The sequence below is a fragment of the Mustela nigripes genome, chromosome 5, assembly GCF_022355385.1.
Source record: "Mustela nigripes isolate SB6536 chromosome 5, MUSNIG.SB6536, whole genome shotgun sequence".
In the NCBI taxonomy this organism is placed as follows: domain Eukaryota; kingdom Metazoa; phylum Chordata; class Mammalia; order Carnivora; family Mustelidae; genus Mustela; species Mustela nigripes.
Window position 1 is genome coordinate 140,545,975 of NC_081561.1, and position 17,695 is coordinate 140,563,669.

Sequence of the window (17,695 nt, forward strand, 5' to 3'; positions counted from 1 at the left end):
CTTTAGAATAATTTAGTTTAAATTCACAGGGATTTGAGGGGTGAAGGGGAACAGTTAAAATTTAAATGGTAGGTTTTTAAGTAATTCTTCAAAAATATGCTGGGGTTTTTTTTTTAAGATTTTATTTATTAGAGATTGTGAGCGTGACTGGGAGAGAAGGGTAGAGGCAGAGGGAGAAGCAGACCTCCCACTGAGTGGGGAGCCCAATGAGGGGCTCGATCCCAGGACCCAGGCATCATGACCTGAGCAGAAGGCAGATGCATAACCGCCTGAGCCACCCAGGCACCTCTTTTTTAAAAATTCGAATCAAGCCTGGTTTAAGAGCAATTATTACAATGCAAGAAAACAAGTCCCCCCATATCAGGTTTGGTGTAAGTCTCCCCTGACTGTATTGGTTTTTCTCTTCCTACACGTCACACTGTTTGACCATTTGGTAGCAGAGTGAAGGACACACGTTCTTGTGTTTTTGCCCCACAGAGAACAGAAGTGCGATGCCGTTGGTAAATTCACCAAAGCCATGGACGACGGCGTGAAGGAGCTGCTGACCGTGGGGCAGGAGCACTGGAAGCGGTGCACAGGACGTAAGTGCCGTCCTCGGGCCGGCTCGGGGCTACGGGCTCCACATGTGATGGTCCGGGCTCGGTGTTGTGACCTTGACTGGTGTTGTGACCTTGACCGCACTGAGGAGCCTTCTCTCAGAGACGCCTATGGTGAACGCAAGTCAGGTCACAGCCACAGCCCGGGGGTGAACCTCGCTTATCAGCCCTCCTCAGACAGCAGAGAATTGTCTCCAACAAAGCCCGTTCTAGAACCCGCATGAAACACCATGTTGCCTTAAATGTTTCTAGTTAGTTGGGGTTTGTAACGTATGGGTGATTCATCTTTCTGTGTGTTTTGAGAGTGTTTGTTGTTTGTACTCTCAGGACGGTACTGCATAGTCTTTACTCGGTAAGATGTTGTATACAGACTCTTCCCAAGCTTACGCGGGGTCTGCAGCCCAGTAAGCCCATCCTAAGTGGAAAACAGCCCAAGTCGAAAATGCATTCAGTATGCCTGATCTCACACACGCCAGGGCTCAGCCTGGCCCCCTTCATTGTGTTCGGGACACTCGGAAGTCAGCCTGCACGTGAGCAAAGTCATCTCGCACAACGCCTGTTTTATAGTCCGGTGTCGAGCATGTCCTATACTGAAAGTGGGGCACAGGACGGCTGTCCGGGTGCAGGACAGTCTCCAGCTGGTGGGGCTGCCACGGCCCTGCATTGCGGAGAGGGTCCTCCCGCAGATCAGCAGCCCTAGGCAGGAATCAGATTCTGAATTCCAAGTACAATTTCCCGCGAGTGCACGTTCTGATCTCGCACACCGTTATAAAGTCTATAAATTGCTAAGTCAGGGGCCGTCTGGATTGGCTACGGCCCTAATTTTTTTTTAAAGAACTTATTTATTTGACAGAGTGCGAGCACAAGCAGGGGGAGCAGCAGGCAGAGCAAGAGGGGAGGGAAGCAGACTCCCCACTGAGCAGGGAGCCTGGCGCAAGGCTCGATCAAGACCCTGGGATCATGACCTGCTCTGAAGGCAGACGCTGAACCTCCTGAGCCACCCAGGCAACCACTACAACCTAATTTTTAGGAAAGGCTGGTTTTATTGGCTGTGGAGAGCATGAGCTGGGTAAGACTAGGAAAGTGTGAACCCTGGTGGTTCCGCCAGCCATGCCTTTTCACCCTCGAGGACTTCTTATCCTGACCCTCAGCCTGCCACACCCCCCTTCCCTTTGTGTCTAGACCATCACTCTGCTGGCCCATGATGTCCCACATTCTCCGGCCCCTCATGTCACATAGCGTAAACTGAAAACCAGCCCTGTCAGCCACGGGGGTCACACCAGCCAGCTGCACTCCCACCTTGGAGGCCCCACGGGCTCCGGAGACCGGGTCACCACTGCGTAGCGTTCACACTGTCTTCGAGGGCCACTGACTCTGCAGAGTTTCCTCCCCTGTTCTCCCAACCCGTCCTTAGCAGCAGCACAGACATCTGAGTCCCAGAGAGGAAACTGAGCTCTGGTTATGGGGAGGCCAGCAGGCCGACCGTGAGACCTGTATCTGAGAACGTTCTGGCCTTCCACACAGACACCCTACAAGAATACTGTTTATATTCAGTTTTGTTTGTCTTTCTCTTAAAAATGGCTTCTACTTTGAATAATGAAAATCCTACATACCCACTATTAAACCATGATCCTCAGCATAGGAAGGAATTTGATTTTATGTTTTGTAAAGATTTTTTAACAGGTGATATTTTTCTTCTAAAGAAGGGGAAAAGAACAAAATTTGAAGTCAGAAAAGAATTTCAGTGAACAGGAAGCTGAATGTGGGGTGACTTGTGGCTGAACTAAGATAGCAGAGCACAGTTAATAGTAATAAAATCTAAGCCTTACCAGGAGTTGGTCGACCGTGGCCTGGCAGCCAGATGCGCCCTCCTGCCTGTTTCTGTAAGGTGGAACCCAGCCTGGCCTGCTTCCCTACATGCCAGCTGTGTCTCCTTTCCTGTTACAGCGGCCGAGTCGAGTACTTTCAGCACAAACCTGCGGCTCCACAGAGCCCAAAATATTTACTGTCTGGCCCTCTGCTGTGGGGAGAAAAGGCCCTGTTTCTCAGTGCATGACCCTGTGCCATTCCCATAAGCCTTGATACCGCAGAACCGCGTGCTGGGAAAGGACAGCTGTTCCTGCTCGAGGACGGTGGCTCCTTTCTCATGGCGCAGAAATGCGATGCCATGTCCTCGGTGCGGCACTAATTAGGCCCAAAACAGTAATGTACACAAATGCAACGCTAGAGAACAAAACCCACCACCAACCTGTGGTCACACAGGGTCAACTCACGAACAACAAGGGGAGTGGTGCTTCTCTCAAACAGTGATTTCGTTATAAAATAATAAATTTGAGCTGTAAGCTCTTAAGAGGCCATAATAGTAGTTATTCGTTGAAATCTGCATATTCTTTGAATGTTGTGCTCTATTTTTAGAAATATTTTGAGTATAAATCTTAACAATCAGAATTTAAAGGATCTCACAGAAATCTGGACCTACGATTTCTTTCCATCTGTGGGATGCCTGGGTGGCTCATTGGGTTAAGTGTCTGACTCTCCGTCTCAGCTCAGGTCCTGATCTTGGGGTCCTGGGTTTGAGCCCTGCATTGGGTTCCACGTTGAGCATGGAGCCTACTTTAAAAAAAAAAAAAAGAAAAGAAAAAAAAGAGTTAAATCCCTGTGTCTGACAACATCCGGTCAGCTTCATGTCCCATATCACCCATCAGGTCAAATCTATGAAATAGAGGATGTTGGCTTAAGGCTACTCCCTTTTTGGGAGGAGAGGAGCTTGAAGCACTTGGTTTAGGATTTGAGGTAAGCATATATTCTTTCCCCCTTTCTTTCAAAATAGAGTTTCTTAAGATTCCTTATCTGTAAAGTGAGAAATCTAGCACATAGTACGGTGAAACACATAGCAAATGTCTTTAACCTCACGTATATAGTTAGAAAAAGGCAAACAATTTATTGAAGTTAAGCTAATGGAGTTTAAAATCGTGTCTCCTGATTATTGCAACTTAAAGACCATGTTTCAGATTTCTCTGAACTAGATTTTGTAAAAGAAACGTTTGAATTTTTCTTCTTAATACTGCACTTCAAGTCTTCAAATGCAAATAAGGCATTCTGCTGAAAAGCAGTAGATGTGTATAAGGGGACTATTTATAGATGCAAACAAAAAATAGCCTAAAATACAGAGACTCTTCTAGAAAGTTCTCCAGAATGATCCTAGAATCCTAGAATTTTAGCACTAGAAGGACCCTCAGAAATCATTTCATTCATCATGTCACAGTGTTACACAGATGAAAAAACTCAAATCCGTCCTTCCTGGCCCTGTGGGACCTTCTGCCGCATTTTTCCGCACACTTTGTTGCCTTCAGTCTTATCTCGCAGATAATCAGTCCCGCATACATAACTTCAGGGAAAGCAGGTGTCTCAAAGGCCACATCCACCACCTGTTCCCCATGCGGCCCTCAGCAAGCCCATTTACTCAGCGAAGCCTTGTTCTCCTAGCCCGCGGGACAGAGACAGTGTGCCTGCCCCCGGTAGAGGGGCTGTCATGGTGGTCCTAAGACAAGGCATGCGGGAGGACTCTGGCCGCTAGAAACTCTCCTCCAGATGAGCCCCCGGCGGCTCCGGCTTCACGCAGTGAGTGAGGAGGTGCGCCGGGGTGGTCGTTCGTAATAAGCGCATCCACCGTGAACTGAACAACCGGTTAATAGCCAATTTTACTGAAAAAAATTTCAATAATTTAAAAAGCCGACAGTTTTGCTAAAGATTTCTTTTATGATGGAAGTGATCACTTTGGGGAAATAGATGCTGTTGCCCTTCGCTCGGGGGACCCATCGCCAGCATCTTCCTCCTTCTCTTTCAGCCTTACCCAAGGAGTACCAGAAGATAGGGAAGGCCTTGCAGAGCTTAGCGACGGTGTTCAGCTCCAGCGGGTACCAAGGTGCGTGCGTATTTTCTTATCCTTCGGGCCCGTAGCGTCCAGTGCTGACCAGCCCCCCTCGGGCCCTGCGCCCCCACAGGGATGCTACAGCTGGGGACCCTTGTCACTGACCCTTGACTGGGCCGGGCTGCTCCCCCAGTGCTCCTGCGACCTCCCTCGCTGCTTCTGGGAAAGTGGAGGCGGAGGCTGCTTACGTCCGTGTTTCTTGCTCGTTCTTGGCCTTTCTCTGCGCTCGGAGGTGGCTCTTGTGTTTTGCTGGAACAGGCAGCGGTGACCCGTCACCCCCGGCCCTGGCTTTCATTTCTGCCAACCTCAGAGGCCGGTCTTTCTGCTGCGAAGGCCGGAGCACGTCAAGGCCATTGGGAGGGAACATTCTGACTAAGTAACAAATTCACGTTGCCTGAGGCCTCTCCGCGACCTAGAGTTACTTTCGGCGTGTCCCGTGCCGTCTGTCTGACCCGTGGTGTCTGGAATTCATTGTTCTTTACATTGACAGCACTCGTGAGAACAAGCACATTTTGGTGAACTTTTGCTTAGTTTGCTCTGTGGAGCAGGTAGCAAGTAAAAGTATTATTTGTCAGGTGAGCGGCGCTGGCTGAATTTGAGTGTGTCCGGTCGCTTACAGAAATGGTGGAATTGGTACCTTGGACTCGGTATTTATTCTGATGCTCAGGGGACATGGGTCTGTGGACGTGTCTGAGTATTTTCAGGAACAAGAAATGAGTCTCTGGCCAGAAGAGCCGGGGCTCCCACGTAAGTCCTGGCTGAATTGTGCCTCACCATCCCAACTTTCGGATCGGACGGGAGCTCTGAGGCTTGGTCCGTCTGGCCCCTCATGTTGAAGGTGAGGAACGTGGGCCTGGAATGACCAGCCCTCCGGCCACCATGCCGCCGGGGGTGATGGAGGAGCCAGGTGTCGGGCCCCACCAATCACTTAGGTGCTGGCAGGACCCCCAGAGTGCTCTTGGCTTTGTGCTTCTCTGGCATCTCGACCGGAGTGAAGATGCAGGGCCCCATCATGTCCATGTCGGAGCCCACCTGAATCTCATCTTCCTTAAGCCTTCCCCGGGGGCTCTCTGTCCTCCAGCCCCACCCCCACTTCCCGCCATCACCCCTTAGTGTCCAAAACCCCTGTGGGCAGATTGGCTCTGCATTTGGGGCTCCCCCAGGTGCTGGTTCCTCACACCAGCCCCCACCCATCTGGTAAAGGCAGAGCAGAGCCTCCTGGTCCCAACAGAGCCCTTCTGCCGGTGGAAGGCTCCCTCCTCCTCCCCTGGGGCCTCCAGACTCTGCGGAGCTTGCCTAGGGCACAGACCTAGGCCTTTCTGAATTGAGTTCCTTTGGATTTCTTCATCCCCACACGATGAAGGAGACTTGACGGAGAAGGCTGATGTTTTAGCTTATTTGGTATTATGACACCGAGAGTAAGAGTCCTGCAGTTGTCCCCATCCTAACTAGAAATGGAACCACTCCAAGATGAGCTGTGTAGCCATTGTTAGGTCCTTCCGGTAGCATGGACCCAGACTTGAGGACTCCATTCCTTGAAGTCAGACAGAAAAACGTAAAAATCATTCAGAGCTACCTCGTAGTGATTCACTTGTTCTCCTGCTCGATGCCAGCAGAGACAAACACTCACCCTTCACTAAGTGTGGCGCCGGAAGTCTTGGAAAGGGGGCAAGAGAAGGCAGTTGGTAATCTGGGAAATGGGTCCTGAAGATGTTCTTTGGTACCTCGTACTCTACATAAATCTTCCCATGCATTTGTCATTCTGTGAACTTCGGTAGAATCCGCAGACCTTCAGAACAGTCAGCTTCTCTGGAGTTTCCTGTCCGTAATTTCAACGCAGAGCACCCCGGCAGAAAGGATAGATAGGGCTGCTCCCTGCAGTGGGGGGAGACCCCTGCAGGATGGGGACATCCTGGGGTGGGGGGTGGAGTGAGAGATGACCCTGAAGGCGCTGCGCCTTCTCCGCCACACCCACCCGTGCGAGCCGCACAGAGGCACCGTTCGCTTCCTTACGGCTGGCCCTGCTTCGGGCTGTCAGTCGGTGCGGGCTGTCAGTCAGTGCGGGCTGTCAGTCGGTGCGTATCCAGCATCCGCGCTGCCTGGGGCCCTGGGTCAAGTGTGAACAGTATTAAGTCAGCGCAGTGTGCTATGTGGGGACTGTCCTTCAGCTTCCTAGAGATCTTGTTTTCAAAGAACTTCTCCTAGACTCACTAGTCCCCCTGGACTCACTTTTCAACGTCTCAAGGCAGATGAAGGTCAGCAGAGCCGAGCGCTGTGTCTTACCACGTCCTCCTCTGCTCAGACGCGCTGGTGACGTGCGGCAGCGCCGCACGCTTGATCTTGCAGTAATTCGGAGGGTTCCAGCCTGAGAAAGTCTCGGATTATGTTAAATTTCCACGCTCCCTCTGGGAGTGCAGACACACGCAGAGCATGCGGAGACCGTGCGCATGGCCTTTGCACAGATCCATGAGGCACTAATCCTCACGGGTTATCATGGAAAATATTTGATAAAAATATTTAAGTGGTTAACTGTAGCAGAGGAGAGGAACAAGTTTAGAAGCAAGACCTCTGGTTTTAGCTTGTTTTATAGACTTGACTTTAGAACCATGGGCATGTTTTACTTGTCTATTTATTCTACATTTATTACTAGGAAAAAATTTTAAATTAGAATGTAAAGAAAAATCCCTAAAAAGCAAAAGCAAAATAAATCACTTGATACATCAGGGTGAAGGCATAGCCACGTGGGGAGAATTATTTCACATCACCATAAAACACTGGCTTTTGAATATACATCCCAGCAGATGCCTTAAAAGTCAAAAAGACTTCAAAAAATCTTTTGTTTTCAATCATCATATAGTTAGCAATAAAATGTTAATATTGTTATTCTAGAGCCTTCTAAAACTATTTTACAGGGCACCTGGGTGGCTCAGTGGGTTAAGCCTCAGCCTTTGGCTCAGGTCATGATCTCAGGGTCCTGGAATCCAGTCCCGCATCGGGCTCTCTGCTTGGCAGGGAGCCTGCTTCCTCCTCTCTCTCTCTGCCTGCCTCTCTGCCTACTTGTGATCTCTCTCTCTGTCAAATAAATAAGTAAAATCTTAAAAAAAAACTATTTTACATATTGTACGGTAAAGCAAACGTAATTAAATTTCCGTTGTTTAGGAACTAAGTTTTTTAAATGAAAGAGCTAAACATAAAAATGAGTTTTAAAATACATTACGAAAAATTCTCAAGTCCTAAATATGAATTGGAAATATCCATATGAGCTCATTATAGTTCTCCTCTTTTTAAAAAAATACAATTTGCCTTGCTCTGTTCATTGAAAAGTCCCTGAAATACCCAAGCCAGTCGCAAGAAGCCCCTCTAGCGCCCCCGACAGGGGGAGTCCTCAGCACTGCATTCCACCCTGAGCTCCTAGCTGAACCGAGATGCTGATTTGAAAAGCCTTCCAATAAAGAGAAAATTAGAGCATTAGTGAAAATAATACTTTCTCTGCAGTGAAGCTTATCAAGTACGTTTAAGTCCAAACTTGCAGTGATACTTTTTTAAAAAGTTAATCTGTTACCTCCGGGGAATGGTTAGAGAATCAGCTCATTATTCTGAAACGGTAAAGAGAAAGAAAACACTTCATGTGCTTTTTCTCTGCCAATAACCCAAGGTAACCAGATAGTCAATAAAGGAGAGTTTCTCTTTATAGAAGCGCTTCAGATCAAGAAGGAATACCAGGAGTAGAACAGCAGCACTTTGCAGACCTTTCCTAAGATGAAAGATCTGGATGGTACGGGGGACAGAGGACTGTGTTCTCAGCACAGACACCCTCAGCAGAACCCAGGCTGTGGGCACCAAGGCAAGGGCCTGGTTTCTTCAACGCCCCCAAAAGAAATTTGTGGGAAAAGAGGGAGGGAGGAGAAAGAACCTATAGATGGAAGAAGCACTTCAGCTCTGCCACGTGGGCTTTCTCTGTGCCGGAAAGCAGCCTGCTTGATTCCAGAGACCAGGAGCCTCTCACTGACCTGACATTCCTGTCAGGAGCCGTTCTGGCTTCCCCAGGGTGGTGGTGTACCGTCCTTGCTTTTTGAAGGTGCTTGTCTTTGACATAGAGTTTATGGGTGCGTTGCTCTGTGGCCAGCGAAGGGGGCCATGAGGGGTGGATGGTGCAGGTGCAGAGATACTGGCCACGCGCCGTTCGTTGGGAAGCCCGGGGGTCGCTAGAGGGGGACCATGACACTGGCCTCTAGTTTTGAAAAGTGCAGTGTTTGCTGTAATGAAATTTTTCAATAAAATCAACCAAGTGAAAATACTTTTGAGCACTGACGTAGCTCTACTGATTCCCAGGCGAAACAGATCTCAACGCTGCGATAACAGAAGCAGGAAAGACTTACGAAGAAATCGCCGGTCTCGTGGCGGAGCAGGTATCCCCGCGCACACGGCCTCCCCGAGCGGACTGTAGGCTGTCGGACCCACGTGTTCAGTTAGCCGATTGGTGGAACAAACTTTGCAGATAGATCTCCTTTTTTCTCTTTGTTCATTGTGTATGGCCGTCGTGTTTCTCCGGGTAAGCCGCGGTGGTGGACGGTGGATGCACTGACCCGGAGAAGTGGACACGAATGCCTTCCGCTGTCAGTGGCTCAGACCTACCCTTCACCACCTTGGGGGTGTTGGGATGTTAGAGCAGAGCTGCGGTCACCTCCCCCCCCCCCCCCCCCCGGTCTGGACCCGTAGCCTATCTGAGGCTTGCTTACTCGGCTGGTAATGGTGGTCGTGGAACCCGCCGTGACAGGCTCTCCGCCTTCGGCAGCCACTAAGGAGAAGGGACCCATGAGGGCCCTGGCAAGGGACGGGTCTTTGTTCCAGCCACGTGACTTTTACTGGCACCTTCAGTGGTCCAGTTCCCAGTTTTTTTTTTTATTTTACCGATAACCGATAATAGATTCCCTTAAGGGGAATAGACATTGATGTTGTTCCAAGTCCCCGAATTAAAGTTTCTCAGGTGACCTCCTGAAATAACATACTTCTGCACACACATGCACACACACCTTCATGTTGGTCACGGACTACCACTGCTTGGAAGAAAAGATGAATTTTTAGAACTGTGCCTAACATAGCTATTAAAAATTATAATTCAGAAAAATAGAAAAATTTTAAGTTGCCACTTAAGATGACTACCAGATTTTTAATAATAATTTATATTCTCTGTTAAAATGTAGACATTAAATGATTATGTCTTATTTGCTTATATATAAATAGTTTTTTGCCCATACAGTGTCATATTTTAAACCACCTCAAAGTAACTAACTTGACCAGCCAGCCTAAAAATCATCTGATATTTTATTTTCCCTCTAAACTACGATTGAGAATGTAATAGCCTTGAGGGTTGTTTTCTTGCAGGAAAACTATGCTGAATGCCTTAGCCCTTGATAGACAGTAACTCGTACCAAGGGCTTGGCCCATACTGTTCTCCAGTACGACCCTTTTCTTATCCTCAACGGTCTAGATTTCTCTGCCAGTAATAACTAACCTGTGCCTCGTTGTAGCCAAAGAAAGATCTCCATTTCCTCATGGAATGTAATCATGAATATAAAGGTTTCCTCGGCTGCTTCCCTGATATTATCGGCGCCCACAAGGTAATTTGATCACAGAAGTGCGGACAAGATGATATGGGGAGCCGGGGCCACGGCCCACGGCCACCGCGTGGGCCCTGTCACTCAGCATGGCCCTGCGTGGGGGGCAGGGGGAGGGGGCTTTCTGAAACCGACTAGAGCCCCTTGGGTTGTTGAAACACTATGCATAGTTTCTGGTTTCTTCTATTCTGTAAAGAGATTACTTTGAGGAAACAAAAGTGTGGAAAAAAGATTCCTTTATGCCTATACTTAGGCCAGGTAGCAAACAAAATAATCACGCTGTTGCAAATTCAAGATAAGATTGGGAATACAGTTTGACCTTATTAATGAGACCCCTGTAAGCTGCTGGGGCAGGTCCCCAAAGACCCTTCCCCGTCGAGACAAAGTCAGATATTCTGTCCCCCTGGGCCTGACAAAGGGTTTCCTAATAAAAATTTAAACGATCAACATAGATTTTATATTTTTGTACTATTAAGAAAACTATATAATTCCCACTATAAAGGTATTTTTAAACTGAATTTCGAAATGTTTTGGGTGTCCATGCATTTCAACTCTGGCTTGTTTGTTTCAGACTCTATGTATTAGTTCAGAATAGGGGCATTTTATCAACTGTCATACTCCAGGGGACTGTGATGTACTTGGATTTATTAGGAAGATCTCTACAGAGGGCTGGTCTGCAGCCCTGGTAGTCCTGGCATGTGGCCGTTTTAGCGTTCAGCTTAATGATCCGAGCGTCAGGAAGGGGAAGTGTGCAACTTCAGATACTTTAATATAAAACTGAGAGCATTCTCTTTACCAAACCATCCACCAGTGGACACTCAAAGGCATTTCCACACCAAGGCTGTTGTGCATAAGGCTGCGGTGAGCCTGGGAACACAGGGTCTCTCAGAGGTACAGAGAGCACAGATCTCAAAAAGTGTCTCCACAAAGGAAACATCAGACAGACTCATCCATGTGGGAGGTGACGGACGTGAGCAGCAGTCGCTGTGGTCGCTGTCCAGGGTCCAGACGCCAGGCCATTGTGGTTGCACTCACCTTGAACTCACACAGTGCTGAATGTCAGTTACAGCTCAATAAAACTAGGGGGAATTAACATAAGTAAATATAACACAAGTAAAAATCTTAGTTAAAAAAGCCAACTCAGAATAGTCAGCTTGTCATAGGGATTGAGGCCAGCAATTGAGAGTTTTGGGCAGGGCGGCTGGCTTATGCACGAGCATAAAGTTTTTCTTCCCAGACCGCTCTCATGAGCACTGTGATGGTCCTGGAGTGGGAAACGTTCAGCAGCGCTCTCACTCCTTCCGCCTGAGTATCAATTTGAAATCAGGGCAGTGCTCCTCCCAGAAACCAAAGTAAAGGTGACAGCCCACCTGTACCAGCACCCCCAGCCAGCACGCCCCGAACAGAGAGAGAGCGCACAGGTGCGAGCACAGACTGTCCCGCATCATTCTTTTTTTTTTTTAAGATTTTATTTATTTGTTTGACAGACAGAGATCACAAGTAGGCAGAGGGGCAGGCAGAGAGAGAGGAGGAAGCAGGCTCCCCACTGAGCAGAGAGCCCGATGCGGGGCTCGATCCCAGGACCCTGAGATCATGACCCAAGCCAAAGGCAGAGGCTTAACCCTCTGAGCCAGCCAGGTGCCCTCTGTCCCTCATCATTCTAAACCCCGATGCCTGTGTCCGTCTCCTGCACACCTCTGGTCCTGGCACGGGCTCGGATATTACAGAAACAGAGTGCTGTTTGCTTTTCATGCTGCTGTAGCAGAAAACTGTCCATTTTGGCTTAGCTCTGTTTTTCAAGAATAGCAACCCTTTTGCTTCCAAGTGACTTGCAGGAAGTTACATTCAGGCGCTCGCCTGCGTTCTCACTTGGTGGCCGGTCAGTTGTAGAAGACGTCGGCGCCGTCGCATGTGAAATGAAAGGCTGGTCCTTTGCGCGTCATTCTGTTAACACTCTTGTGTTCATATCTCACAGGGAGCGATAGAGAAAGTGAAAGAAAGTGATAAGCTGGTGGCCACCAGTAAAATCACCCCCCAGGACAAACAGAACATGGTGAAGCGAGTTGGCACCATGTCTTACGCATTGCAAGGTAAGGCCCGGGTTTGGGTGTCGCTCACACAGACGGTTTCAATCCTTGTCGTTTCCCTGGCTGGAGAGAAGGCCCTCTGTGGACCACAGCTAAGCCGACAAGAGCTGATTTAGAGATTCCTCCCAAGCCCATTGTTTGCAGGGTCCCAGCGTTGATGCAGATGGACCCGATTGAGAGAGCCGGGAGTGCCAGCCTGATGAAGCCCATGCTTCTGTATCAGGTCTCAGAGACAGTGAAGATCCTTCCTTCATCTCTGCTCCTGCACGATGCTGTGTTAGATTCCAGAGTTCAGCTTTCAGCAGTTTGTAACCTCTGTCCCTCAGGACCAGAGAATGTGAAGGGATTTTGGACATGGCTTTTTCAGCAAAATTTGAGTGTTAGTAAAAAGATACTAAATAATTTTTATATATTTGAGTGCTTTCCGGCACACGGGAGCCACGAACGGGTTTTTCCTGTTTTGGTAGACAGACAGAGCAGGCACGGGCAAAGGAGAAAGGGGAAGGATATTCTAGTTTGAACAAACCCACACAAAATAGTGGGACAAGATTTTCTCACTGGTCTTCAGGAGGAAGACCAACTTACAGGCTGTTGGGGGATAAGTGTCAGTGATGGTGGCGGGCCTTGAGAGCTGGCAGAAGAGCCTGGTCTTACTGGGGGCATTAAGAGGCCACTGGAAGGCTCTATGGTGAGGGGCAGGGAGGTACACAGCTCAGGGAGAGGGTGGGAGAGGTTGGCGGGCAGTCGTCAGAAAGCCCACGCAGGACACCGCTGCCTCTGTGGTCTGAGAGTCGCAGGCACGAAGAAGACATGGTGCTCGGGGAGAGAAGGAAGCGCGTTTGCAGACTTGCCCAAGGAACAGCCCTCAGGACTAGGGAGTGCGTGGGACAGAGGCAAGAGTGTCTGAACGGGTTCCAGAGCCGAGGCAGCTAGGGGCGGGAATGGAAAAATCTGAGAGAAGATCTGGCTTCCGAAGGGGTTGAAACGGGGGATTTGGCTTTGAACTTGTGTGTGAAGTTTTCCGAACAGATAAAGGATAAGCTTTGTATGACTTCAGATAATACGAGACTCAAAACAGCGCCCTTACGGTGGGCGTGTGTGCCAGCAGCTGGCTTGCTAGGTGCACAGAATGAGGGAAGAGGCAGGTGGAGGTGTGACGAGGCCTCTGCTGAGGTGGTGGGGGGTGCGGGGCTGGTCCCGAGGGAAAGAGGCGGTAAGAGAGCCATCTGTGAGGACATAAATTCAGCAGAGCTGGAGAACAGGGGTCCAGAGCCTCTCACCTGGCAAGAGGTTGGGTTCTGGGAGCCCTGATACTCCGAGCAGCCAAGTCCATTCAGAAGAGGGTCCCCCTGCATCTCCCCCATCCCTACAGCCTTTCAAGGGCGCCCCGAGAAACCTGTCCAGGCAGCTGCAAGAGGGGACGGGGTGGGACCCGCTGGGGGCCTCACTGGGTCCTGTGTCACCGACAGTCTGCAGAGAGGGAGCCCCACGCCGGCCTCCTGCTCAGTCTCTCCTGGGAAAGCAGAGTCCACACGGGGTGGTTGTGTGTGTTGGGTTGCGCAGTGCACGTCAACAGGAATCATCCCTCTGCGGGGAAGTACGTTGCCCTCAGCGATGCAGATGATATTTGTAGCCTCTTTGCAAAGTGAAATGTCAGGGACTGGCCCTGCCCTGAGGCCAACCGGGGCAACGCAGCGGAGCAAGCCCGCGGGCCTGTGGAAGGCCAGGGGAACTGACTGATGCCTTGGTTTTTGTTGTAGCTGAGATGAATCACTTCCACAGCAACCGCATCTACGACTACAACAGCGTCATCCGCCTGTACCTGGAGCAGCAGGTGCAGTTCTATGAAACAGTAAGTCGGCCGCCCGCCCCGGGCCCTTTGCACACACGCACGCACATGGAGGACTCGTGCTCACGGAGGACTCGTGCTCACGTAACTTTGACCATATATAAAGTTAGTCTGCCTGTATTTTTTAATCCTACGTAATAAACGAAAGGAGGTTAGTTATGGAGTAGGGGTTTTTAAATCCCTTTGAATTATATCTGCCTTTTCCTTTTTGAATCCCACTGAGTTAAAAAAGTTTTCTCGTAAGGAAGAAGGGGTAGTGGATGCTAGTTGTGAGGCCCCTAGAAGTCCTACGGGGAGGTCCCCAGCCCCAGCCTCTCTGTGCCTGGGGACAGTGCAGGACAGGAGGGTCCCCGGCTCGGCAGGCCCTCCGTGGGGATGGAGCTGGCACCGCGGGCAGACTTCGCAAAGGAGCTTTCGTTGTGCACCAGAGGAGCCTCAGAGAGAAAACGAGAGGGAACCAGTTAGGGAACCATCACTGAGATGTAAGCTTTTGTGCCTGCATAATTTTGTTGTTTACTGGCGTGTGCAGAGAACAGAGCGGTAGCGTGTAAGCCGAAGCTCCAGCACCTGAAGGCAAGTTCCCGAACCGTATCGCTGACCCCGTGCGGGTCACCATGCTCAGTGTGCCACTCGCGCCATGCTCTGCTCCGCGAGTGTTGAGGGCGATGGCAGACCAGCCCCACACTCAGCGTCCATGCACGTGTCCCCTTCGGGCGAGACAGTGCGGGAAGTGTGGGGCTCCCGCAGCAGATCCTTGAACGGCAGCTGTGACCAGGGTGCTTGCCGCAGAGTGTGAATCGTGTGTGGGAAGCAGCTGGTTTGGGAGCTGAGCTTCCAGAAGGAATTCCCTTAAGCACGCTTGTCCCTTCCAGCGTGCAGTTCCTGGGCTCTCTGTGTTAACTAGGGCTGCCCCACGGTTGCCTTCGCATACTGGAATCCAGGTTGCTGCTGTTCTGCAGTAGAAGAGCCTTGAAGGGCACCTCTTGAAACTCCAATCATGTTGATTTGTTAGATAATCTCAAGCCCAAGTGAGGTTTAATTATCAAGGACACTGTGACTTGATGACACTTAATCAGTGTCCTTGTCGGATGTAACAGTTTTAGGAGAAAGCAGTGCTTGAATGCTAAAGTTCACTTGCTTTTCGGTGGAGCAAACCTGTATTAAGCGCGTAGTATATACTAAGCACTAAGCACAGATCCTTGGGCTCCAAGAACGGCCACGACATCCGTGTCCTTGGGGAGTGTGTGTTCTCCCTGGGGGAGGCCTTGGCACGTAGCCATGGCTGCGGTCCCGCGCCGGCTCTGTCATGGGGGCGCCGACGGTCTGGGAGGCGTGCCCGGCAGCGGGGGCCCGGGAGTCCACGGGTGTCCGACAAGACAGGGCAATCGTGCAAGTAGGACACCCACCCCCGCCGGACCCCTGGTCTGGAGATGCTGCTCCTGAGAGAGACCGGGGCTGTGCCAGAAAGAAGGGGGGCCTCCTGCAAGCTGGGGGCACCATCTGGGGTTGGGGAGGGCTCTGTGGCTGGTTGGTGCTGGAGGAGACTTGAAGCTTAGCCCAGTTGAAGCCTTTGAAATGTTTGCAGTGTCTAACTGGTAGGAGGAGGTGGGAGGGGTCGAATGCTGTCGGGCCCTGGTGGGACTGGGCGTCTCAAGGTTGTCTCGTTTCTTCACCAGATCGCAGAAAAGCTGAGGCAGGCCCTCGGCCGCTTCCCGGTTATGTAGAACACAACAGAACACCAAGAGAACTCCGAAGTGCTTCTTTCTGACTTTGGGCAATGCAATTTTATTTCTTCCCCCTTCACCCCTTCATCAAAAGCAAAAAGGAACAAAAGACCGAAAACCAAAAAGAAAGAGTTGCAAAAAACTGTGTCTATTTTATTAACCAAGTTCGTGGGGTTAGTCTTATTTGGTTCGTTTCCATATCCATTACTGAAAACAATGGAAATTGTCTCTATTTTTGGAAAGTACTTAAAGTTATCAGAATTTTGAATGGAAAATTAGGGGTTCCCCCACTGATATTTTACATAAAATTGTAATTTGTACGTCGTCCATGATCTTCTGGGTCTTACCCAATGTCAGATAATTACTAATTGCTTTCTTAAAAATATGAAATATACCAGAATAAAAAATATATATGTTTGTATATTTTTATAACTCTTTTCAGTCCCGTGGGATTCCTATCTACTTAGGAAGCTCTACATGCCTTTCACTGACATATTTATGACTCCAGTGCTTCTGTTTCCAGGAGGGAGGAAGCCGGGAGGGGCCCTGGGGGCTGCCGGCGCCCTCCCAGGAGGCTCAGGGCAGGAGAGGGGGGCTCACGTGTCCCCTCAGAGCGAGCAGTGCAGCAAAAGCCCAGGATCCCATTCACTGCCCGCACTTCCCTCAGGAACACTGCTGACTGTCCCCTTCCACAGGGGTGGGGGGGGCTTCCTCCCCAGGCCTGGTGAAGGCATGGTTCTTGCCAGAAGGAATACATTGACAGGGGTGGGCACATGTCTACAGGGCTCTGACTCTGCTCCCAGGGCTGGAGCTGCTGCGCTGGGGCCTCTGCTCGGGGGAACAGATGTCCTCCCCACAGAGCTTCGCCCCGCATTGGTGTCTTCAGCTGTTGAGTCAGAGGTACTGAGACCTGTTTCCGAGGCCGTGATTTGCCACTTACTTTGGAGGGTAGACAAGTGAACGGGGGTTTTACCTGAAAACGTGGAAACCACAGCGTGGTAGGCCTCTCCGTCCCCCAGGTGGAAGCGCTTAGGGACTGATAAGGGTCACAGGCTGAGTCGTGCACAGTGGTCCCTGGAGCTTTTGGTCTCTGTAAGGACAGCGTGATGGTCAGTGATGTGTTCCTGACCGCATCTGGAACTTGCGAGGGGATTTTTCTGATCACCGGCCTCCAGACGGAGGCACACAGCGAAAGCTAATGGTGGCCGACTGTCAGCTTTAAACCCGAGCACTCAGATATGCACACACCCCCCCCCCCCCCCCCCCCCACCCCGCCACAGCCCAGTGAGCCCATCCCCCACACTTGCCTTATGACCTCTCCCCACTGCTTTCATTCTCCTGACCTAGCGATGACAGTGTAGATGATGGAAGGTTTGGGCCAGCACAAATAAAATGAAACCAAAAAATAAGTAGCAGAGGAAATCGAATGAACATGAGTATGAGAATTTCTTGCTCTTTAATATCACGGGTTTTGTTAATGTTTTATAAGTAATTTTCCCTACTTGATTTTTCTTTTATAAAATCTCATAGAACAATGTTTATGATACAGCCATTTAATATATGTACAAATTGTAAAGAATATGTATAAATGTTTTACACAAATGTAAGAGCATGTAGAAGCCAACATATAAGTAAATTGTTTAAAAAAAAAGACTGTACAGTAAATTCTGAAAGCACTTTTTCAAAAACATTTTTGGTGTTTGTGTGATTTATTTTCCTCCTTTTTTTCTTTTTTTTCTTTTTTTTTTTTTTTTGGATAATTGCTTCTTGCTTCCAGCTCCTAAAAATAGTCCAGATAATGAATTTTTCCCCAAAACCTAATTCTCCTGATATGAATTAATATTTTAATTCCTTAAGTCAGAGTCACCAGTCTTAGAAGCACGTCTTAAT

At 49.6% G+C, this 17,695-nt stretch overlaps 1 protein-coding gene across 2 annotated transcripts in view; it reads left to right on the forward strand.

The window, feature by feature from the left end:
• SNX9 (sorting nexin 9) overlaps positions 1–17,495 on the forward strand; it is a 105,634-nt gene extending 88,139 nt beyond the window's left edge. For both annotated transcript variants that reach the window (XM_059401337.1, XM_059401338.1), the window contains 7 exons: positions 478–581; positions 4,444–4,521; positions 8,860–8,936; positions 10,059–10,148; positions 12,121–12,235; positions 13,993–14,084; positions 15,758–17,495. In XM_059401337.1, coding sequence (XP_059257320.1) covers positions 478–581; positions 4,444–4,521; positions 8,860–8,936; positions 10,059–10,148; positions 12,121–12,235; positions 13,993–14,084; positions 15,758–15,805 — 604 coding nt within the window. In that variant the 3' untranslated portion in view covers positions 15,806–17,495. The remainder of the gene's footprint in view (positions 1–477; positions 582–4,443; positions 4,522–8,859; positions 8,937–10,058; positions 10,149–12,120; positions 12,236–13,992; positions 14,085–15,757) is intronic.
• Positions 17,496–17,695: the final 200 nt, after the last annotated feature.